Source organism: Penicillium verrucosum, assembly GCF_028828655.1.
Source record: "Penicillium verrucosum strain IBT 35672 chromosome Unknown utg000001l_segment0_segment0, whole genome shotgun sequence".
In the NCBI taxonomy this organism is placed as follows: Eukaryota; Fungi; Ascomycota; class Eurotiomycetes; order Eurotiales; family Aspergillaceae; genus Penicillium; species Penicillium verrucosum.
The window spans coordinates 10,731,609-10,754,365 of record NW_026643210.1 but is presented as its reverse complement, the minus strand read 5'-3'; the positions used below and the strand labels follow the sequence as shown (position 1 = coordinate 10,754,365).

Here is a 22,757-nt window from a genome sequence, read left to right as displayed (position 1 = left end):
CCGAAATAATTTTGAAAGTGGATTTATTAAGATCGACCGCAATTAGCGAGGTACTTTTCGGCCACCGGGGTAGCAGATCCCCGGACTCCCCAGCGTGGGGAGACACTAGCGCTGCTGTCTCCTCCTTTGCCAAGAAAACCGGGGGAAAGAAAGGAGACGGAGGTGACTTCTTGACTTCGTTTAACTCGATTTGGCTTGATTTGACTTCCGGTTAATAATATAGACTATGTTATTGGAAACCTACATGACTCTGTCAGCCGGCTCATAATCTCACATGTGGTTAGGGCCACTCCTATTTGGGATCATGCACGGCCCTGACAGGACAAACGTGGGGCATTATAAGTCCGGGGGAATATCTCGCTTTCTTGTCACCTGTGTCCCCTGGTGAACTGCATTCTTGCACCTACTGTTTTCATTTTGCCATGGCCGATGAAAAAGACCACCCCCAGCAGGGGATTGAGACCGCCCCTGTTGAGGGAATCGAGGTAGTGCAAAAGGGCCAACCGAAAATTGACATGGGGGAGTACGAGAATAAGCAAGACATCTCGCATGTCGAAAAGATTCTTTCAGGATCTGATGACCTCGCTAAGGATAACATGGATATCACCCGTGTGGATAAGGAGATCCAAGCATATGCCGCCCACAGTCAGGTGGAAATCGATGAAGCCACCAACAAGCGGCTGAAAGGCCTGATTGATCGACGTATTCTTGTTGTGATGATTTGCACATATTTCCTACAGGCCTTGGACAAGGGAACTATGTCGTTCTCAGCTATTATGGGGATCAAGGATGATGCGCATCTGAATGACGGACAAAAGGTATGCAATTCTTGTTAAGCTTTCTTCTTCATCAACATGCTAAACTTAATCATATCCATAGTACTCCTGGTTGACTACGTGTATTTATATCGCTGTCCTCATTGTCGAATATCCCACCAACTGGATCATCCAAAGAGTTCCACTCGGCAAATACTTGGGCATCAACATCGTCCTATGGGGTATGATTCTGGCACTCCATGCAGCCTGTAAGAACTTCACTGGATTAGTCGTTGTTCGTACCCTCCTGGGTATCTTTGAGGCATGCTGTCAGCCCATTTTCGTGACTCTTTCCTCAATGTGGTACAAGCGAGAGGAACAAGCGGCCACAGTGACATACTGGTATGTGGATACTCATCTGACAGCTAGTTCACGTTGATCTAATGGCGAAATAGGTACATGATGAACGGTGCCCAGCAGATTGTCGGTGGCCTATTGGCCTATTGTTTCACCCTTATTGGAGGAGACAAGGTGCTCAAGTCTTGGCAAGCACTCTTCCTGACATACGGATGTATCTCCGTTCTCTGGGGAGTCTTCGTCATTTGGTATATGCCTGACTCCCCTATGCGTGCAAAGTGTTTCACCGAGGAAGACAAACGTCTTATGGTAGAGCGCCTGCGTTCCAACCAGACAGGTATTCAGAACAGAAAGTTCCATGCATACCAAATGTGGGAGGCTTTCCTCGACCCGCAGATGTGGTGTTATTGCGCTGTTCAAATGTTCACCACTCTCCCTACCAGCGGTCTCGGCGCATTCTTCGGTATCATTGTCTCGGGCTTCGACTTTACTATATTGCAAACTCAGCTGCTTGCTATGGTGCTGGGTGCTTACATTATCGTTGTTCTGTTGTCGTCTGCGTGGCTGGTGAATAAGTTCAAACAGAACACGATCGTGATGTTGTGCTTCATCATTCCGTACGTATCTCTCCTTACTCAATTTTCAGCGAGGTCAGACTAACAGTTCGCAGGTCTTTCATCGGAACTATTGTCCTTATGACGGTGGAAAACACCACTTTGCCCACTAAGGTTGGCCTTCTTATTAGTTACTACATCACTCTGTCATTCTGGTCGGCCCAAACTCTCACCTTATCTATGGTGTCGCGAAATATTGCTGGTCAAACCAAGAAGTCCACCGTGGTGGCTGCAACTTTCGTGTCATGGGCTGCTGGTAACGCAATTGGTAAGTACCTTGCATTCTTCATAAAGAATCCTTGTTCCCAGCTAACAAATCAAAGGTCCTCAAGTGTTCCTTGACACGGATTCCCCACGATACCACATTGCCTGGAGTGTTCATCTGGCTTGCTATGCCTGTATGGTTTTCGCCGTTGTCTACCTCCGCTTCCATCTTAAGCGCGAGAACGCCAAGAAGGATAAGCTGTTGGCTGAGTCAGGTCTCAGTGCCGCTGATCCAACCCTGATTCATGCATTCGAGGACAAGACGGACCGGGAGAACATGAACTTCCGCTATGTCTACTAGATACGCAAGGTAGTTGCGTTGGCATTGTCCTTGTTGGTTTATTTGTTACGCTCTCTTCGATTCTATCCTCCAATGTTTTATTCTTCTCAAAATTACAAACACAATATGAGGATCTGTGAGATTGACGCCGAAAATGACCGCTGGTCACAAACAGCTGCCTTTCCATCTGTAACTTTGGAACCACCCGGTGCCCTATAACACCACTATTCTGCACCCGCCTAGTACTTTTACCTCGATGAATCTGTAGGTTCAATTGTTTTCTATATTTCGTCTAGTTTGACTTCTTGCCACAATCGCTCCGGTTGTTGGGCGCTTGGCACGGCTACAACATAACTATACAACAGCCTACCCTATAAAGATTCACCCACCCCTAAACTAGCGGCCAAGAGATCTACCTATTGTATTGAACATATATAGCTATGATTTTGAATTCTTCCTTCTTTAACTACCTACCCTCTCTACGATACATTATAGTACAATTCACTTCAGATTCAATTCAGATTCAATTCAACATGATATTTGTGAAGTGAGAGTGGATCTAAATTACTGCCTGGCAATATGAACCGATGAGAGTTATATGTGTCGGATGGCATATTTAATCGCCTGTACTTGACTTCGCGACTTCCATACTTGCACCTTTCATGTTCAACAAAGCACCCCCCCCCTTTTCTTTTGCACATCATGTCTTCACCACTCGATTCCACGCCAGCCAATAGCGTAATTACCCAACAGTCATGCCACAGTGATGAATACGCCCTTGACAAAGAAATCTCCCTTTACAAAATTAAATCTGCCGACGAGGCATTGGCGATGATCCACGGCAGTGGAATCTTCAACCAGTCTGTCTACGGAGTCCATCTCCGCAGACCCCGCGCCTCTCGAAGCCCAGTCTAACGCCTCGCCTAGCACCTTACAGCCAAAGCAGCGGCAGGTGTTCGATATGATTGTCGAGCATTTCCGCGAGTCCCTTTTGGCAAGACCAGATCCCCTACTGCTGAACATCGACGGTAAGGCAGGGACTGGAAAGTCCCACCTAATCATGCTCCTATCCGCCACACTCACTCGGATAGCTAGAGAGGCTGGTCGTTTGTTGTCCTTACCTCGGTGGATTATGACATTGCAATTGATCTTTTAAAACTTATCGACGCAAAATACCCCCGTATTCGGAAAGGATTGTTCTCCCAGAGGAAAGTTCTAACACTGAAAATTCCAAATTATACCCACGAAGCCCCGCATGTGTGGTTTGTCCAACAGCTGACCCGTTGGCACATTAACGGTCAACTTACTCCTGATGAACACCTCAACGTTATGGTAACACCAAGCCCGCGAGTCACTACCACCAACCCTCCATACACCGGTGATCAAAAAGAACCTGATACCTTCATCTCTTACTTCGGAAGTCCCAGCTTACATGAACCAAGGATTGTTATTGAGGTTGGCTTCCGTCAGACATATTTAAGCCTCGTTGAAGATGCGAAACTTTGGTTGGAAGGAGTGGGGGCGTGTGTGCGTAAGATATTGCAAGATTACGACATGAACTTCAAGGAGTAAGTTTTTCAATCTTCTCTCACTTTAGTTTCACTTTCACTTCAGGAATATCTTACTAACGGTTCAATTCACAGGCGTTGGATCGACTTGAAAAATAGTTTATCTCTATATCCCTACGTAGCGGGGGCCCCCGGCCTACTGCCATTTGAGATATAGCGAGTCTCCTTGAGAAGCGTCACTGCTAGGTCTAGTTGTAGATAGTTCTCCTCCTCTCCTTACGCAATACAGAGGTTTCCAGTATACCACTATTCCTTTATAGTCCTACTGCTCATCTCCATCAGCTGAATATCTATTAAGCTCGCCCAAGTGAATAGAACTTGGCTTAAGTTTGTTGATTAGAATCAACAGTAGAAATGTGCAGCTCATGGCAACACAATTTCTTTCGTTGCCTCACTGTCGGTCGTGGTCTCTATATTAGCGCTTAATTCGTAACTAGTGAGATATTATTACCGTTGCCGTGGACTCTGGAGGTATCTCGCATCCATGATCTTCCCCTCTGTTCCCTTCTCTTTTTTTTTTTTTTTTTAATCTCTCTTTGACACCAAGAGATATTAGATAAAAAGGAAAACTTCGAATGCATATCGGAGTAACAGGTATTGAATAACAATATCTTATTAACTTCTTTGAACGGCGCATTTCCCAAACGGAGCTAAGGGCGCCTACCGACACTCCAGATAGGCCAGGGTGTCGGGTTTGTCTAATAACTCCATACCCCTGGCCCTTCATTAATTTTCGTGATTCCCTTCTTTTAGATGGATTGAAATTTTAGGCTATTGTGGCACAGACTCAGCGCGACCTCTGCTGGTGGCGTTGTGACTTCCTACAGAATTACCCCGTGGCTTGCCCTTCTCCGTGCAGAATGATTATTCCAGTTCTGCTAATTTCACGTGTAATGTTGTAATTACAACTCTCAATCCGAGGCAGTTTAGGAGTGTCAATCGGGAAAGCGCAACACATGGATACTCCTCTTGATCACTATAAATATGGCCGTTGCGTAGTTCAACTACGAAGGGCAAACACAGGCAAAGTCTGACTTTTAATACTTACCTCACACTCAACATTTCTACTTCTTTGAGATTCAAGTTTATTCAATTTGTTTCTTCGAATACAACCACAATGCATAGCCTTCTCGGCCCCGCTCTGTTTGCGCCTCTTGTTGCGGCCTGGCGAGTTACAAACTAGGCCAAAAAGACCACTATATCTAGTCTGATCGCATTAACTAAATAAATTAATATATGCTAAGCAAGCGGCAGCAGGCCGTTCAAACGGCTCATTCTTGGGTGACGTCTCTGACCATGATCTCAGTATGTTGCATTTGCTAGGTTGTCCGCGAAATTTCCCTCGTTGAAAGGAACATTCCCTGATCCGAAGTCGGTTGTATCCAAGGCATTTTGCTGGACAGCTAAACGTTCCAGGTTAGTTTCCTAGCTCCCAGACCTTGGGAATATATCTGGTCAACTTACTTGACATTGACTCCCAGGCAACCAACGGCTGTGTGCCGCCAACAGTAGTTGTTAAGCCGCAAGAATGATTCACAGGCCAGATGGACTCATACTTGATCAGAGATGAGGTGCCATCAAGTGTGAAGCCATCTGTACTGCAATCCCAGCCACCATGTGCCGACGGACACACGGCCTCGATGTTCGAGGCATCGGTACCTGTGGCGTCGGAAAGCCAGATAATAACTCCCTCCCAATCGTGGCGATGGCCGAGTTTAGTAGAAGGCTCATCCTTAGGGAAATACCAAGAATACATCAAGGCATTCTTGCCACCCGAAGTACCGCTTCTCACTGTAGATTGAAAAGGAACGCCGTTAGTCAATACGTTCCGGTCTATTGAATGCCTAACTTCTGAAGAAACCGACCGTATATTTGTCCCGTGCTTGAACTGCATTCACCATTGGTACGTCCTGTTGGTTTGAGACCGGCACTGCAACACAGGTATTAGATATGAGAGTCCGGAAAATCCTTAACAAAGACAGTCCTCCCACTCACTTCGTGTTCCCGTCGGCATCTATGCCTGGGAAAGGCACACAGCCATTGACAACCTTTAGCTTGGGCTGGTAGGTCAAATAGCGGTCGCCAGCGGCACCGGCTGGAACCGTTTCGGGAAGTCCGACAATGTCGGTGGATCCAACTGTTTCTCGACGCAACAGCTCAACCGGGTTAGCCGTCACAGGCAGCACCGTGAGAGCAGTCAGCGCAGCAATCAGTTGAGGAATCATGCTGGAATGGAAAGCGGGTGTACGTTTTGTGGTGACCTTACTCTATTAACAAACGGGATTTCTTCGGGATATTTATATTGTAGATGTACGGAGCACAACATACGGAGTAGTCTTCATCAGAACCGATCGGCAAGGCTACCTTGGCTACCTTGGGCCTATTGTCGTTAGACCCGCTTCCTTCGGCGAGTTGAAGTCTGATGGAAACGGTCTTCAGCCCCGATGAAGTATAGTGGATGATAGCAGAGTTTGATGTGGAACTCCGGCGATAGATTAGATTGCTTTTTACGCGTGCGATCGTCACCCCCGCTGATTCGCCGTTTCATTGTGTTTCTCCGATGCGAAATGAGTTCCTTCTAAGATGAGGGATTTTCTCTGCTTGTCAAGTTCGTTATCTATCCTCAATTGAAGCTAGTCTAGGTCTTAATATACAGTAGTGGCTCTTATATGCACCCTTCGCAAGGATTCTAATACATTCACTCATGCAACATAGCATAACTAAATAGAACACGTGGTACCCAGGTGCATAGGGGTCAATGATCCCTGAATGCCTGGTCTCTGCCATATTCTGGCCTGGCAGAAAAAGAAATACATGAATTACAATAACAGGTGCCTTACTAAGCAAAGTATCTAACCTTGGAAATTGCAATAAAATGAAGCTATTCCCACTATACAAAACATCATAGACCCCCGGACCTGGCGGCGAATTTATTTTTATTTGATAATACTCTCTTCGCAATTCTTATGTTTGGGGATTATATGGTGTAAAAAGCTTCATTTGAACATATCCATCGGGCCTTGTTATTCCGGTCCGAAGCTATTACAATACACTGTAAATCGATGCCTGGAAGCGGTCTATATTCAGGCATCATTGACCCCTATACACCGGTGTAATCAGGAACATGATCTGCACTTCCTTCGCATTGACGTTTTCTACACCAATCAGGGTAGACAAGTCAACAAATTGCCCAGCTTCTCCAAAACAACCTCCTGTACGTCAGCGGAGGCGTCCCTCTTCGAGTCTGGATCCCCAACTGAGACACTTGCATAGCATCCGGACGCTAGCGATACTTCCAATTCACTTGGTAATCTCGACTCATCACCACACGTGGTCACATCATCGTCACTAACCAATGGAACTGGGGTATGGATGCGGGAAAAGACGAAAGAGAAATCAGCCGGACTTGCGCATTCCTCGGAAACCTTTCCAAAGTTGACGTTCAGCCAAGCACCCTCTGGTAGGTATGGTTTGCCAGCAGCAACCACCTGGTTTGTCAAGTTGGTTGCCAAATCCGCATAGACCTCACTGTAGTGTGGCCGCGAGCTCTCCCATGAAGTAGCGGAGCCACTAGCACCGGAGAAGGCGATGGCAGGGATACCATTCTTCGCAGCGTATGTGGCGGCGCCCACTGTTCCAGAAACGAAAACTGTGAGGCCAATGTTGCTGCCGACATTGGGACCTGCCACGGCCAAATCTGGGGCGCCGTCGAAGAACTTCGGGCCGCTCGTCTCAATGCCGTATTGAATGGCCGTCACTGGGTAGCTATTGACATAACCTAGTCGGGGCTGTTTATACCATCAGTCTGTCGTTCTGGTAACATCTGTTCACAATACGTACCTCTGAGGTATCAGATCCCACGGCCGGGCTGCCAGATGGGCAGCTATTGAACTGGCATGGCTCATCCAAGACAGTAGGCTCTTCTTCCTTGGATCCTGGAGTCACGCGCATCAATAAAAGAGCGGAATGGAGAGGGGAAGGCACAACATACCCTTTCCACTCTGGTTCTCGGCGGGCGCAGACACCACAACTGAATGATCTGACGCTCCTAGAGTATCGAATAGAGCGCGGATGTTTGCTTCCGCCCAGCCATCATCGTTGGAGGAGATGATGTTGACCGCACTGGCGGCCAGAGGGAAGATCGCAAGAATGTCGAACCGCATGTTCAAAGAGTTCAGGAGCGTTGATGAAGGGTAGAATCGGGAGTTGCTTGGATCTTTTTATATCTTCAGATCTACTCTTTCTACATGCACGTGTTTGGTGATCTCCCTGTGAAAGGTGGGCTGTAAACCTCGGAGGGACTTCGGGGTCCACCACGCAACGGCTCGGCTCAGTACCAAAAACGGACGGATAGAAACTCAATGGGTAGATCGTATTCCGTGTCTCATTGAACTCTTGAGTTATCAGACATCCAAGAGATTCAGATGTTGAATTACTCTAGTAGGATAGTGCAGACAACAATAGCGATATATATATATTGTGCAACTTCAGGGTCCCGGACAATGTAGTAGTAAACAGAACATAATATAATTAATAAACTAGAGCCTTCTATATAGTAGAGTAGATAACAATGAAAGAGAGAACTATCTAATGAGATACTGGAGAAAAAACAGTGTCTATGGTCGCTGAAGCAAGAATAGTAAATGTCGAAGGGGATGATTTAGACAAACAAAGAACGGAGTGGGCCATGTTGTTGTAATTGTACCCAGCAGAAGTTGAAAGCAATATATATGCATTAGCTTAACCAAGGCCTTACGGTCGGCTTGGTCACGATGGCTCATTCAGAACGGGCACTCTTCGTCTTCTTGCTCCTGAGTTTCATCATCAGGAACACCAAGGCGTAAGATGAGATGCAGAACAGGGCAGTGATACCCGTCTAGAAATAAACAGTTAGCATCGCAGCCTACACCATATCAACAAAGGTATACTCACATCTCTCCACGAATAGTATTTCTCTTGAAGATTGAACGTTTTCGCATAATCAGAACCCTCGGAGTATTGACAGAATGAACATGTCCCAGTCGAATTCCCATCAGCTAGGTACCCAGTCTGCGCGGCGAGGAAATCGGCCATGTATTGGCCGCAGGTCTGACCAGATGGTGCGGTGAACCGCACAAACTCCGATGGTGCACACTTGACTTTGACATCCCAGATTACTTCGCCAAAAAGGCCACCAACCAAGTAGGTGAAGGGGTCCAGGTAGTAAATCCAGTATCGCCAGAATGGCTGCATTTGAGAGTATGGAACCACCACGCCACAGAAACTGACCAGACCGGCACCGATCAAGACGGGGTTCATCACTGCTGCGAAATATTCATTCGGCGCATATGCTGCAATTGCCTGACCAATGGATGTGTATAAGAGTTCATAGACTATCTTGATGTTAGATATTTGGATTAACCTTCAAGACTTGGGGTAACTTACAAATCATCTGAAGATAGACATGCCCGGAAACACTGGCCTCGATCGGAAGCCCTGCTGTAAAGTACCAGCATGCAAAGTAGAGTGTGGCGCAAATGATAAGGTATGGAAGCTCCGTCAGAGTTTGCGCTCCAATGAAGGCGCTCCAGTGATAGGTTTTGGACTACATAGAAATCATTCTTAGCGATATTTCCATGCCAGCGGAATTCGATTAGGGTATTCACCTTTTTCTCTCGGGTCTCAAATATATCACGATTGTGCAAGAAGAACGGCTGCATCTGGTTGATACAGCCGGGGGCGACGAAGATAAAGTTGAAAATCGCGAAGAGTCTCAACTGAAGGTCGAAAGTGCCGTTCCCGATCTTCCAGAAGGTAAATCCACTGAAAAGTGCCGCGAAGATATGGAGAATGATCTTGTTCCACATGTAGTCCTAGGGGAATGTCAGTTCTTTGCAATTGATTTCGTAAATAGTTGTAACGACGTACTGGTGACCGCCAGATATGAATACTGAGACGTTTAGAAACCGTCTTGAATTGAAACCAGTGCGAGGTCGCATAGTCAGCAGTATCTTCAACATAGTCGGAATCATTTTTGCTGGATTCGTTGAGTGCATCAAGTTGGGAGAGTGCTTGCTTGCGCTCTTCTGACTGACTCCAGATATCGACCCAATCCTTTTGGTCTGTAGTACCACCTCCTTGAACAATATCAATGATATGCTCTGCAGGGTTGGCATCCGGAGGGCATGGCGCTCCGTTTCGAGTGAAGTAGTCCAAGATTTTGGTCGAGTCCTTGCCAGCTATAATCATAAACCAGTTATTAGTGGTTAATCTTGATCAATTGTCCGAAGAGTAAAGACTCACTTTCTCCGAAATAGGTCATTCTTCCGCCCTTGGCTAGCAAGAGAAGACCGTCAAATGCGTCGAATAGCACCGCAGATGGTTGATGAATTGTACACTAACAAAGTTAACATTATGCAAATATAGTAATCCTTGAGAACTTACAAGCACAGCTTGGCCGCCATCGACCAGTTTGCGAAGGAAACGCACGATGTTGAATGCACTTTGCCCATCAAGACCCGAAGTAGGTTCATCCAAAAACAACAATGTAGGTTTAGCAACAAGCTCAACGCCCAGGGTCACACGTTTGCGCTGTTCAATGCTAAGTCCAGCTCCAGGCACTGTGAGTTATTAGTATTGCTGTCCAGTGGGATCGAAACAGGGCAAAAATACCTCCGATAAGTGCTTCGCTGATGTCACGCAACTCCAAGAGGTCAATGATATGTTCGACGTAGGCAATCTTTTCTTCATGTGGAACCGTCGATGGCTGACGAAGAACCGCCGAAAATTCCAATGCTTCCTTGACCGTGGCTGTCTCAAGATGCACATCCATCTGTTCGCAGTAACCAGTAGTTCGCTGGAAACTGATTCCAACCGGGCGGCCATCAATCAAGACTGATCCATAAATCTCTCCACTATCCTTGCGCTGAGCGAGCACATCCAACAATGTTGTTTTTCCGGCCCCAGAAGCCCCCATGAGGGCAACCAGGTTTCCGGGTTGGACAAATCCAAATACCTTGTTCAGCAGCTGTTTCTTCTCACCGTGGAAAGGTACATGGTAGTCAAGGTCTTTCCATGTAAAGGTGGATTGCTTGACTGAGCCCAAAACTGCAGCGGCATCTGGCTGCTTTGGAGACTGTGACTTCTCATATTCTTCCTTTCCACGAGTCTTCTCGCTGCCGCGCTTGTAAAGCAAGACAGATGATCCAGTTTGGCTGTTCCGGAGTTCAAGACCGAAAGAAGTCAGGCAAATGAAGAAAATCCAGAATCCGACGATGATACCAAAGCTTCTCCAGATGTGATGGACTGAATAACTGTATTGCTCTTGAATATATTTTGCCCCATCAATAATGCCTTTATCATCGCTTCCGAGGACTGAACATCCACGATGGGCAGATACTGAGTTGGAGTATCCGGGGCCGTATGGAATATAGTCGGGTGCTATGCATGTGAACTTTCTTCCGACGAATTCATTGGCCATGAGTGCTTCGAAGGCGTATGATCCTGGGTTGAGGTAGAAAATCCAGCGGAACCACACGTGCATCTTGTGGAATGGGATAAGATATCCTGTTGTTTGTCAGATTGGAATTCTTCGTATCAATGACTAGGTTCAAATACTCACCTCCATAGACAAAGAAGACGGTGGATAGCAAGCCGGATATTTTGGATGCATTTCCGAACTGTTTGCACACGGCGCCAACAGCTCGGAATAGTTGCACAAAACACAATGTCTGCACAATAATGATAATCCAAAAAGTGAAGAACTTTCCTGCGTTCATCTGAAGAGCAGCCATGAAATAAAGGATGATCGAGAAGCAGGTCACCTGGAACATCACAACTGGGATATCTGTGATAGCGTTGGCGATGGCAAAGGCTGTAGGTCGGTAAAATCCGAACCGCTTCTGACGAGAAAGAATTGGGCGGCCCATAAAAGATGCAGTTGTTTCAGACAGACTTTCAAGGAGGAAATATAAAACCGGGAAAAAGCAAACACCGGGGCGTAAGAATATTGAGCTCGAATCCTTGTAGTTTCAACTGTTAGCTTAGTGTCGTTACTTCGTTTCGGGTGGAGGGCTTCTTAATCACCTCTGGCAAGTTATAGAATAAACTTCCACAGACTAAAGCCTGAATTAAAGCCGACACAACCTTCACAAATAGCGATAGCTTATCGCCCCAAATAACCTGGAACTGACGGAGAGCACATGCGGCAATCTGATCCCAGAGATTCGCTGTATAAACACTGTTATTCCGAGGCAGATGTTGTTTGCGCTTTTCACTGGACACTGCCAGCTTAAGGTCTTCAGCTTCGTAGCTCAGCTTCTCGGGGTCAACGATAGAGTCCATTTGAGCTTTGCAGATGGGGCTATTTTGGTAGCAGTATTCGAAGTCCTCGGGTGTATTGGGCACCTTTTCTTCCCAACCGGGTCGGATTGTGCGTTCGGTAAGGACAGTGACTGAAGTAAGAAAGTCTGCGACATTGGCACCCTTGGGGCAGACGAATCCAATATCTTCAAAGTATTTCCTTGCAATACGACGAGGGCCATAGTAAGTGACACGACCTTCAGCGAGAACGAGGACCTTGTCGAACTGGTCATAAATACTGTTGCCGGCTTGGTACGTAGTTGTAATGATTGTCTTGTCGTTTCGGTCTGCTTCGCTTCGGAGCATCCGAGCAAATTCCACCGCTGATTTCGAGTCCAGGCCCCGAGTGGGATTATCCCACATTTGGACGGGACTTTGTCCGGCCAGGACTTCAGCAAGAGAAACGCGCTTGCGTTCACCTCCAGACACACCTCGGATATACTCGTTTCCTACCAAGTTCTTCTTCGTGTGTCCGATTCCAAGTGAACCCAGGATCTCATCACGGTGGTTCTGGACGAAGTCCTTACGGTTTCTTAGATGGTCTGGACGCTCGTTGGGAACCTTGTTTCGAAGGGCGAATTTCAATGTACGGTTGACGGTAAGGGTTGGGAAGTGAACGTCATCTGGTATCAATGTAGTTAGCATTGAGCTCCATAGATCTCAAGTTAGAATTGCATGCCTTCATTGTTGAACATGATCTGCTGACGGAACTTTTTGGCCGTCTTGTGGTCCATGCTCCCGTAGTTGGTTTCGCCGGTAACTTCATCGAAGCTATCTCGATCATTCGAGAGGACTCGAAGGAGGGAAGTGCATCCGGAGCCTGGGCGTCCAAGCACAAGAAGCTATATTGGTCAGTTATAACATTCTTATTCTTGAGTCATGAGAGCCTACCATTTCCCCAGGCTTCACCTGTCCTGCAACATCTTTGAGGATTGTCTAGAAGGTGAGTTAGTATATGATAACTGCATGTTGATGGTTGAATATGCGTACCCTTTTTGGACGGTTGCCGCGCTTCAGCAGAGCCCCAACTTGCCGCGGGTCGACCTCTGACCATAAAGTACTTCCCAAAGCAGCATCTGGTGCAGTGACTCGAACATTCAGATCACGGAAGGTGACTGTCAAACGTTTGCGAATGTGGTCGTCGCCGTTTTCCAGGTCAACCGGGGTTACTCTGCCGGACGATGGGGTTTCCATGACGGAGGCGTATATTCCTGGGACAAAAAAGAACGACTACTGATTATGGTACCAGCTTAGGTGAACTTGGAAGCAGATGCCATGGTCGGGGAGCAGCAAAACTCTTATATTGCGGACTCGTTATCGAATCTACATATTTTTAAATCCATATTGCCGTGGTGGGTCATGGCTTATAGATCATATCGCGTATGTATCGCTGTGGTGGAGTTTACCGATAAGGGAGAGGCTTCAAACAAGTAAAACAACTGCAAACAATATCCTGTTAGCGAGGATATTGCAGTGATGAGTCGCTCGGAAATATACGTACGGATATATTAGAGACCCACTCGGTCCAATGCGATCGTTCATTGGCTGGGGTCTATTTCTGTCTACCTTCCAGAGCTTCGATGAGATCCACCTGTCGGATATAGATCCACTTGCACGGATTAAGTCGGTAGACGACCCCTGGACGGAGTTAAGAGGGATACAATACGAAGATGTTGTGTAATAGATTATGCAATTGGTTAAAGCAAGACTTTCATCAAGGAAGCGGAGCATCATTCGACTGATAAATCGAAAAGAATGCGTCCAGGTCCATGGTAGAGAAATCGAAATTCCAGCCCATGTCAGACTGAGTGAAATCAAGCAAGTCATCCCCAGAGCCCGCAGAGCCTCCGGTTTCCGGTGTTTCCGGTTTTTCCATATGTGGAAGGTTCCAAGGAGATGTCAGTATGCCTGACCGCATTCCTATTGAAGGGTTTTGAGGAATCGCAGGGTTGTTGAGCTGTGATTGATGGCTGCGGTCGGGAGCGAGGCCTTGTTGTACGGGTGTCCCTCCTAAGCCCGCAAAGTTATCCCCAGTTGTTGTCATTAGAGGTGTCCATTCGTATGATGGATTAATATTGCGGAGCACAGTCTGCATGGCTGAAATTGTGCTTGTGACCGGGTCCCCGGCTCGCATGGCTGACAATACTTGCAACGAAGCGTAAACCCACGGCAGATAGAGAGGCGCAACACTCGGGTTGTGAATGAACTCGTAAATGAGAGTAAATACAGAATTGTTGAAAAAATACCCATGGTATCGCAGTTCCTATGACATTGTTAGTGGAAGCTTTGATAACAACATGTCGTCTATTTACCAGAACAAGATTATTGACTTTTGAAGCTTCACACAGGTGATGGATTATTCTTTGGGCGGCAGTGATGGCATGATTGCATGCTTCGTTGAGCCAAGAAGGCGTTTCTCGGGGGTGATTTGTGACATTGGTGGTAGGCTGGTTGAGCGCAATATTACTCTCGCGCTGCCAATGCCCGCGAAATACTAAGAATGGGCGGAATGTGAGAAGTAGGGTATGATTATATACTAGACCTGGTCAGCGTGGGGTTAGGCAATGATTTAACTGTGACTTACGGGTAATGAAGATAATTTGTCTAACCCCAAGTGATCCCGCCTGGATGCTGTCATCAAGCCCAAGACCCAAAGCTTGTTGGAAATGTGATTCATAAGAACGGATATCATTTGCAATGGATTGAGCGACTCTCCACATGTGCAGAAGAGACTCATGCCGCTGACCGTATATTTCATTAACAGACCGAGTGATGCTTTTGCAAAGCTGCACCAACAATCGAATAAATTGATCCTGCGGATACTCGATTGCGGCATCTTTAAGGGAGAGGGAGGTAGGACGTCCGACATGGAAGCAGAACCAGCTATATGTATGATGTTAGTGAGTTTATCGAAGATCGGACTCAAGTGGCAATGTACGTTTCGTAGATGTAAAGAGACCAGAAGGTTACCCGTCGTTCTTCAATGTTTTCCGGGGTCTGATCAACGTCATGTGGAACATCCTTATGCAGACCTGCTGACAATGCTTTGCGAGAAGCAGAACCCAAATGCAAGAACGTTGAGTTTGGCCGACCTTGTTCGTTCTGGTAATTGGCGTAACATCTATGTCAGTATGCATCCAACAAAGTAAGAAGATAGGTACTTATCATAAGCAATGAAATTTGGATAGTCTGAAGGTTCACTACGTCATCAAACGCGACCAATAGAGCTTTGACACGCTCGAATAACACATCGCCCCAGGCAAAATGCTCCGTGCCGAGTGAAGCGCTTGCCATGGCAAGAAGAAGGATCGCCTGGGTAAAAGCATCTAGATGATCGTCGGGCGAAGAGTTGTATAGCCGGTCCAGACATTGCTCATAATATATCTTTGGGCGAAGGGGTATCAGATGATAAAGGCTGGATAGAAATCGCGACATAAAAAGCCTAGCCAGGTCGTACGGCAGGAACATCATAGATAAATCCCCTTTCCCAGGGAACTTGTTACTCTCATGGAAATCTGGGGTTCCGAAAAAAATGCGACGGAAGCTAAACAAGTCCAAGCCAGCTCCAGCTTCCACAACCCCGCCAGAAGGTTCCGGGTGGGAGGAGCTAGGATTGGAGACGAGATCTCGGTAGATATGCTGCATGAGAGAGAAATGAGAGGTAGGGCCATAGTATAGCTGCATTCGACATGACGGCGATGCCGTATGTGTTGCAGACACACTATTTGGGAAGTTATTCATCACGGAGACTGTGCGCTGTCCCGATGGCGGGACTCCGCTCGGAGAGCCCTGACGAGGTAAATCCCTCTCGCCCACTTCCTCATGCTCATGTTTCTTTCGTCGATGGCGAATATAGTCTCTGTATAGACAGGGTGTATTGCGCAATTGGCAAGTTTTGCACCTGATGCTGATATATTAGTCCGATGAATTCATGATCCAAACGTAGACTGAGGGATCTCACGGGGTCAGGCCATTGCATTTGATTTTACGTTTGCGGCATTCCTGACACGCACGGGGGATTCGCCAACCCGGTTGGGCTTTATCCGACGCCTCAGACATGGATAAATCGTATGCAATCTCAGAGCTCCTGTCAGTGCAGTTCATCCGTTTAATCCGAGGAAATTATCCGTCTATATCCGAGTCACGTGGTAGTGTGTCATCACATCACTGGACCTCAGTCCTCTAGGGGCTCAAGCCCACGGACATTGCATCCTTTTGAGCCATCTGTAGGACTAGATTACTGCTAAATGGGGAGAAAGCAGGAGAAGAATTGTTCTTGTTGATTAAAGTAGAAATGCAGGGGGTTATATACCCTGCTAAAACCATCTAAACATTGCTCAATCTGTAGCAAACATGCATGCATGGGAGATTGTTCAACACATCCTATATATTCCACAACTGCGTACATCGGAGATCGAATCTCTTCTTATCCACTGATAAGTTGAGACGAATCGGAGAGCCATGTTAAAGACACTATTATATCACATGATTTTATGCCTGGTAAACAAGGCATCAAGGTTTTTAACAATTCAGGTTTCCACACGTCATGCGTGATTGACTACGTGCTGCGTACACTGCTGACAATAGCCTCAACTCATTACTCATTCGATGAAAATATTTTCGGGTGATGACATCTTCGGGATAACTTCCGATCGGCTGGTTTCACTTATCTCGCCAATTCTGCAACCCATGTTTCTTGGAAGACTTGGCGTTCAAGACTTGGCGTTTTGGAGAATCACGAAGCCTGACAGATTCGGTGGTTGTCGTTGGTCGTCATGACGCCCAGACATGGTCGGATGATGGTGTCGGCATTTCTTAGGCTGTACCTAGGCACCTTGTAATGCACGCAGAGATCCCCACAATCCCCACACGAGTGAGACGACCAAAGAGCCAGTCTGGGGGGAAGATCCACAAGTCTGGGGAAATCTCTAAATCCTTCTGGGGAAACCCCAAGTGCCAATCTGCATGTAGACTTTAGAGGTCCGACACCTTGGCTTATCAAGGAATTATTATGATTGGACCTGCATAATAATATTTGGCTCTCCCACTGTCAACTCCGACTACGAAGGCATTTTTGACTCTACTGCTAGTGTCATACCAAGTGCGCTTCCCTTGGCAACGGCAGATTGAGATTTTAGCTGCTGAAAAAGCCGGTTGGGGACTGAATCCGTGAATCCCCACAGCCCCAGACTTACCGTTTAGATCTTCCGATCGGGGTTCTAATTGAGCTATAAAACATCTGGTCGGGCCTGGTTTATGCTCTCGAGGTCTCCCTTGATCCGTGTTATCTGAAACCTCCAGACCGCCCCCTTATCCCATCCGAGCTCAATATACTGTCCGCCACCCCAACATGGCCGACACCGAGAGAGGCACCACGCCCATCGGTGATGAAAAGGTCATTTTAGACCATAAAGAGCATATGATGGGGGAAGTCACCCATGGAACAGCAGAAAGGGGTCAACTCGCGACAGATGAACATGGCCAGCCCCTTGTTGAATTTGACAAGGCCGCCGAGTCACGATTGCGACTCAAAATTGATCTTTATATTGTCCCAACAGTTGCAATTATGTACCTCTTTTGTTTCATCGATCGAGCCAATGTTGGTGTGTGACAAGCACCTCTTATCCTTCCCGAATTTTTATTTCTACCTCTCATACTAATCCACTTCTTTCTTGGAATAGGCAACGCGAAATTAGCCGGCTTCGACAAGGATCTTGGTCTTATTGGCTACGATTACAACGCCGTGCTCTCGATCTTCTTTGTCGCATATATTATTTTTGAAATCCCCAGTAATATCATGTGCAAATGGATTGGGCCTGGATGGTGGCTTCCGGCGATCACATTGGGATTCGGCATCTGTTCGGTTGCGACGGCTTTTGTCAATGATATGCCAAGTGCATCTGGTGTCCGCTTCCTTTTGGGGTATGTGTCCTAGACCTTGTAAATTCAACAATGCTGACGACTGTCTAGCGTGTTTGAGGCAGGACTCATGCCTGGAATTGCGTATTATCTCTCGCGTTGGTATCGACGAAGTGAACTTGCCTTCCGCCTGTCGTTGTATATCGTCATGGCTCCCCTCGCTGGAGCGTTCGGTGGCCTTCTAGCCTCGGGCATTCTCATGCTCGATCACGTCGGTTCCCTCCGCAGCTGGCGTATGATTTTCGCGATTGAAGGCATCGTCACGATTGGAATTGGTCTAATCGGATTCCTGACATTGACCGACCGACCTGAGACAGCCAGATGGCTCTCCCAGGAAGAGAAGGATCTAGCCGTTGCCCGCGTCAAATCGGAACGTGTTGGCGCCACAGAGGTCCTTGACAAGCTTGATGTAGCCAAGACACTCCGTGGTATCTTCAGCCCAGTGACACTTGTAACGGGGATAATCTTCATGTTGAACAACATTACCGTTCAGGGTCTCGGGTTCTTTGCGCCCACCATCGTCAAAACCATCTACCCCAATGCCAGCGTGGTATCTCAACAGCTGCACACTGTGCCTCCTTATATTGTCGGTGCATTTTTCACCGTGCTATTCCCCTACCTCAGTTGGCGATTCGACCATCGCCTCATCTTCTTCATTATCAGTCCACCGCTAATGATGGCTGGTAAGTCTCAACTTCTTGAGCAATCTTCAAAAATATCAGGGTTGCAGGGTATATAACTGGTTCCAGGCTAATCACGGGGATTCTAGGTTATATAATGTTCTTGGCTAGCGAAGACAGTATGGTCCGATATGGGGCCACCTTTATTATTGCCTGTGGGGCCTTCGCCTTTGGTGCCCTCTGTACTGCAAACGCATCGGCGAATGTCATCTCCGACACCGCGAGGTCTTCGGCTATCGGAACAACAGTGATGTTCGGAAATATTGGTGGCCTCATTAGCACCTGGTCATTCTTGCCTTTTGATGGGCCCAACTATCCTATTGGTAATGGGCTCAATTTGGCAACTTCAAGCACCACTCTCCTTCTTGGTGCCGGCCTGTGGGCTTATATTAAATGGGACAATCGGCGTCGTGAGCGAGTCGATGTCCACGGCGCCTTGTCGGGACTTTCCCAGCAACAAATTCAGGATCTGGACTGGCGTAATCCTGGGTTCCGCTGGCGACCATAGTCATGCTCGCTCGGCGTAGCTCGACCAATCACTTTGGTCCTGTATCTCATTTTCCGATCTCATAAACTAACTACTCCGCACCACGGTACACTAGCCTTTGGTCTCGAACATCCAATTGATTCACATTACCTTTCTAAACCTCCGATTCTCGGGGAAGACATGGGTCGTCTTAGAGCTCCATTTGCTTTATAAGCGTATAAATGTGGCATGAATGTGTATGGTTCTGACATAAACTGTGCTTTTGACATTACTCTCTAGATCTGACTATGACTATGATTCCGCTGAAATACCACATTATATAACCGTGAAAGAAGTGACTTCGAAATGTGTTCCTGATTCCAAGCGATACGCCCTACAAGGATCAGGATGATATTGCGGCAATAAACTCCGAAGAACGGACCAAACGTTCCAGAGCCGTATGAGTCTTACTTCCTAAGATCGGGGGTTGGCAAAGAATAATAATGAACTTTCTCGCCAGAAATTACAGAAGCCGGTGCCTCGCCGAGACTTAACATTGCCGGGTAATGGTCGGCACGGTCTTTTCTCCAACCAAGCACATGAGAAATAGAGCCTAAGTGATCGGCTTGTCCAAGCGCACCCCACGCCAAGCAACGTGCGTCTTTCCTTTCCAGAGAACGGAGAGTTGCATTGGTCTGGGAACCAATCAGCGTCGTTATATCAGTCATATGTGGGACCTTCTCCAGTTTTTGCCCCCGCGATAAAAAGAGAGGCTAACATCCCGAGGTCTCCCCAAGTGGTCCCCATCATCCCTGCAAGCCATATGCGGCACACACACACACAAATTATCCTTCGGACGTTGTCCGAAACTTATTGTTAAGGTTTGATGGAGGAAATGATGTCTTGGAACTTCATTTACTCCAATATTTACTACGGAGTAGGAAGTCAAGAACGGCTGAGAATGAAAGAGATGAACACAAAAAGAAAAAGTGAGATGCAGCGACCATGCAGTACTCAAGTAAGGCTGCATATTTAATTCCAAATACGTGACCATGTGGTGATTTTTGGAAACTCGGTTCATTTCCTTTCAGAATGTCCCGAAGAGACAAGGACGGTAACTTCACCGAATGAGAGTTTGGCACTCGAGATGCAAGCTATCTTGGCACTCTTCCCGGTGTCTTAGCCTTGCCCTGTCCCGGTGTACCTAGTGTATCATGTGTATGGTCTCTCACACCGATCCACAGCTCATTTTGACTACAGGGATTTCATGAATCGGTGAACAGGACTTTTCTCGGGTTGGAATTTCCGGTCCCTCGCTCGCCCCCAGAATTTTCCCCGCATGTCCTGGATTGGAATCCCATACCTATAAAGGACCACTTGCTCTGATTCCAATTTGTCCTTTTTTGTCTTCTCCTACTACCCCGGCTTTGCCTTGAACATTATTCCCCGCATTCAATTACATACTTGAGTGTTGCCCACCATGGCCGGCGGAGCAAAGAAACCAGTCAATATCTTCCGCCTTAAAGACCTGGGCGAGCCTAAGGAGGTCTTCAACTGGCGATTATGGTTTGCGGTCATCTCATTTGGCCTGATGGGCGCTGCCCGAGGTGTCGATGAGGGTTTGATCTCAGGCGCCTTCAACTCTAAAGACTTTCAACATTATATCAAGTACGACTCGTACAGCGAAGTGGAACAGACCAACATCAAAGGAAATGTTACCGCAATGGTTCAGATTGGATCTGTTGGGGGCGCTCTATTGTGAGTTTTATCTTGTTCTCTATTATATCGAATCTCATGTCGAATCTTGCGTCGTTAACCCTGTCTATTTTTCTCCAGTGCCTTCTTAGTTTGTGATCGCATCGGTCGTATCTGGGCAACTCGCCAACTTTGCATCGTATGGATCGTGGGAATTGCGATCTTCATGGGTAACAGTGGCAGCCTGGGTGCTGTCTATGCTGGTCGCTTTATTGCTGGACTCGGTGTGGGCCAGACAGTCGTCGTGGCCCCTGTATATCTTGCTGAAATTGTGAGTTTCTCGTGATCCAAGTCATATTCAAACATGAACTAACAAAAGCAAAAGGCCCCCGCTTCTATCCGTGGTCTTTGTACCTGTGTCTTCACAGGCTTTGTCTACTTGGGTATTGTGCTTGCATATTTCGCCAACTATGGTTGCGAGCTCAATCTCGGGGACAAAACTCACAACCGATGGGTATGTGTGATCCGCCCCGAACCACTTATATTACCAGTACTGACTCGGACATAGCTCGTTCCCACCAGTCTGCATATTATCTTTGCCGGCCTGATCTTCATCCTCTCCTTCCTCCAGTACGAATCACCCAGATACCTAGTCAAGCGCGGCCAGCTCGAAAAGGCCATCTCCAATCTCTCCAAAATCCGCGGCCTACCATCCGACGATGAATATGTTGTCCGCGAGATTTCCACTATTCAAACAACACACGCAGCTGAAATGGAAGCTACAATGGGATCTGGCGCGATGGGCGTGATCAAGGAAACCTTCCTGGTCCCATCGAACCTCTACAGAGTCTACCTCACATTCATGGCCCAACTTCTTTCACAGTGGTCCGGTGCCGGCAGTATCACTGTCTACGCCCCTGATTTGTTCAAGTTGCTCGGAGTCACAGGCAACAACGAGTCGCTACTGGTTACAGCCGTGTTCGGAATCGTCAAACTGATTGCCGCAATTCTCTGTGCTCTCTTCTTGGTCGACGTCATTGGACGCAAGCGCGCCCTCCTTCTTGGTATCACCCTACAAGGAATTGCCATGATCTACATCGCCGGCTTCCTGAGCTCCGTCCCCTTGATGGGCGTTGACGAGAGCTACACAGTACCAGCTGACAAGAAGGCTGCTAGCGAGGGCGCCATTGCAATGATCTACGTCTCTGGATTTGGATGGGCGCTTGGCTGGAACTCGATGCAATATCTTCTGACTGCAGAGCTCTTCCCGCTCCGCATTCGTGCTCTTTGCACTTCTATGGCTATGACTCTCCACTTTGCCAACCAATATGGCAATGCGCGCGCAGTTCCCAATATGCTTCTCCCTGTCGCAAAGGGTGGGATTGACCCCAAGGGTACATTCTGGTGCTTTGCTGCCATCACTGTTCTTGGTGGTATCTGGGTCTGGTTTAGTATTCCCGAGACGGCTGGCCGCTCGCTGGAGAGTATGGATCGGCTCTTTGCTTTGCCGTGGTACAAAATTGGTCGGTATGGTAACCAGGATGCCGATGAACGTGACCAGGTTGTTGATGACAAGATGGAGATGGCGGCGCAGACGCACGGAACTGCTCAACATCTTGAAAGGCAGGATAGAGAGGGCCACGCTTGAATGTCATTTGGTCTCTTATCTTTTTTTTTTACGACTTGAATATCTGGTTTCCATCAGCTAGATTACGAGGGGGTTTTCTTTTTAACATAATGATATTATCATGATGAATAAACCTCTTTCGAATTATAATAACCTATTCATGATCTTTTACTGCCATGGCTGAAATATATC

At 47.3% G+C, this 22,757-nt stretch overlaps 8 protein-coding genes across 8 annotated transcripts; 4 read left to right on the top strand and 4 right to left on the bottom strand.

The window, feature by feature from the left end:
- Window positions 1-422: 422 nt before the first annotated feature.
- N7516_003926 (uncharacterized protein) lies at window positions 423-2,291 on the top strand (the record flags this gene model as incomplete). Its single annotated transcript, XM_057216646.1, has 5 exons — window positions 423-818; window positions 880-1,157; window positions 1,211-1,729; window positions 1,783-1,994; window positions 2,050-2,291. The coding sequence occupies 5 exons, from the start codon at window positions 423-425 to the stop codon at window positions 2,289-2,291; spliced, it is 1,647 nt and encodes a 548-aa protein (XP_057078529.1).
- A 681-nt stretch (window positions 2,292-2,972) lies between these two features.
- On the top strand, window positions 2,973-3,842 carry N7516_003925 (uncharacterized protein; the record flags this gene model as incomplete). Its single annotated transcript, XM_057216645.1, has 3 exons — window positions 2,973-3,130; window positions 3,198-3,376; window positions 3,520-3,842. The coding sequence occupies 3 exons, from the start codon at window positions 2,973-2,975 to the stop codon at window positions 3,840-3,842; spliced, it is 660 nt and encodes a 219-aa protein (XP_057078528.1).
- A 1,298-nt stretch (window positions 3,843-5,140) lies between these two features.
- Window positions 5,141-6,063, bottom strand: N7516_003924 (NPP1 family protein; the record flags this gene model as incomplete). The annotated part of the gene is made up of 4 exons (XM_057216644.1): window positions 5,141-5,241; window positions 5,303-5,629; window positions 5,704-5,768; window positions 5,834-6,063. The coding sequence occupies 4 exons, from the start codon at window positions 6,061-6,063 to the stop codon at window positions 5,141-5,143; spliced, it is 723 nt and encodes a 240-aa protein (XP_057078527.1).
- Window positions 6,064-7,002: 939 nt separating this feature from the next.
- N7516_003923 (5'/3'-nucleotidase SurE) lies at window positions 7,003-8,001 on the bottom strand (the record flags this gene model as incomplete). The annotated part of the gene is made up of 3 exons (XM_057216643.1): window positions 7,003-7,626; window positions 7,679-7,773; window positions 7,830-8,001. The coding sequence occupies 3 exons, from the start codon at window positions 7,999-8,001 to the stop codon at window positions 7,003-7,005; spliced, it is 891 nt and encodes a 296-aa protein (XP_057078526.1).
- A 614-nt stretch (window positions 8,002-8,615) lies between these two features.
- On the bottom strand, window positions 8,616-13,720 carry N7516_003922 (putative ABC multidrug transporter; the record flags this gene model as incomplete). Its single annotated transcript, XM_057216642.1, has 14 exons — window positions 8,616-8,714; window positions 8,771-9,210; window positions 9,263-9,422; window positions 9,484-9,690; window positions 9,746-10,056; window positions 10,121-10,214; window positions 10,262-10,437; window positions 10,490-11,383; window positions 11,439-11,838; window positions 11,903-12,801; window positions 12,885-13,020; window positions 13,070-13,114; window positions 13,169-13,389; window positions 13,699-13,720. 14 exons carry the CDS (start codon window positions 13,718-13,720, stop codon window positions 8,616-8,618), a joined length of 4,104 nt encoding a protein of 1,367 aa, XP_057078525.1.
- A 172-nt stretch (window positions 13,721-13,892) lies between these two features.
- N7516_003921 (Zn(II)2Cys6 transcription factor) lies at window positions 13,893-16,237 on the bottom strand (the record flags this gene model as incomplete). Its single annotated transcript, XM_057216641.1, has 6 exons — window positions 13,893-14,441; window positions 14,491-14,714; window positions 14,763-15,061; window positions 15,117-15,280; window positions 15,383-16,079; window positions 16,140-16,237. The coding sequence occupies 6 exons, from the start codon at window positions 16,235-16,237 to the stop codon at window positions 13,893-13,895; spliced, it is 2,031 nt and encodes a 676-aa protein (XP_057078524.1).
- Window positions 16,238-17,528: 1,291 nt separating this feature from the next.
- Window positions 17,529-19,285, top strand: N7516_003920 (putative MFS transporter; the record flags this gene model as incomplete). Its single annotated transcript, XM_057216640.1, has 4 exons — window positions 17,529-17,781; window positions 17,860-18,100; window positions 18,149-18,780; window positions 18,867-19,285. The coding sequence occupies 4 exons, from the start codon at window positions 17,529-17,531 to the stop codon at window positions 19,283-19,285; spliced, it is 1,545 nt and encodes a 514-aa protein (XP_057078523.1).
- A 1,438-nt stretch (window positions 19,286-20,723) lies between these two features.
- N7516_003919 (putative MFS quinate transporter) lies at window positions 20,724-22,586 on the top strand (the record flags this gene model as incomplete). The annotated part of the gene is made up of 4 exons (XM_057216639.1): window positions 20,724-21,001; window positions 21,080-21,269; window positions 21,324-21,452; window positions 21,507-22,586. 4 exons carry the CDS (start codon window positions 20,724-20,726, stop codon window positions 22,584-22,586), a joined length of 1,677 nt encoding a protein of 558 aa, XP_057078522.1.
- Window positions 22,587-22,757: the final 171 nt, after the last annotated feature.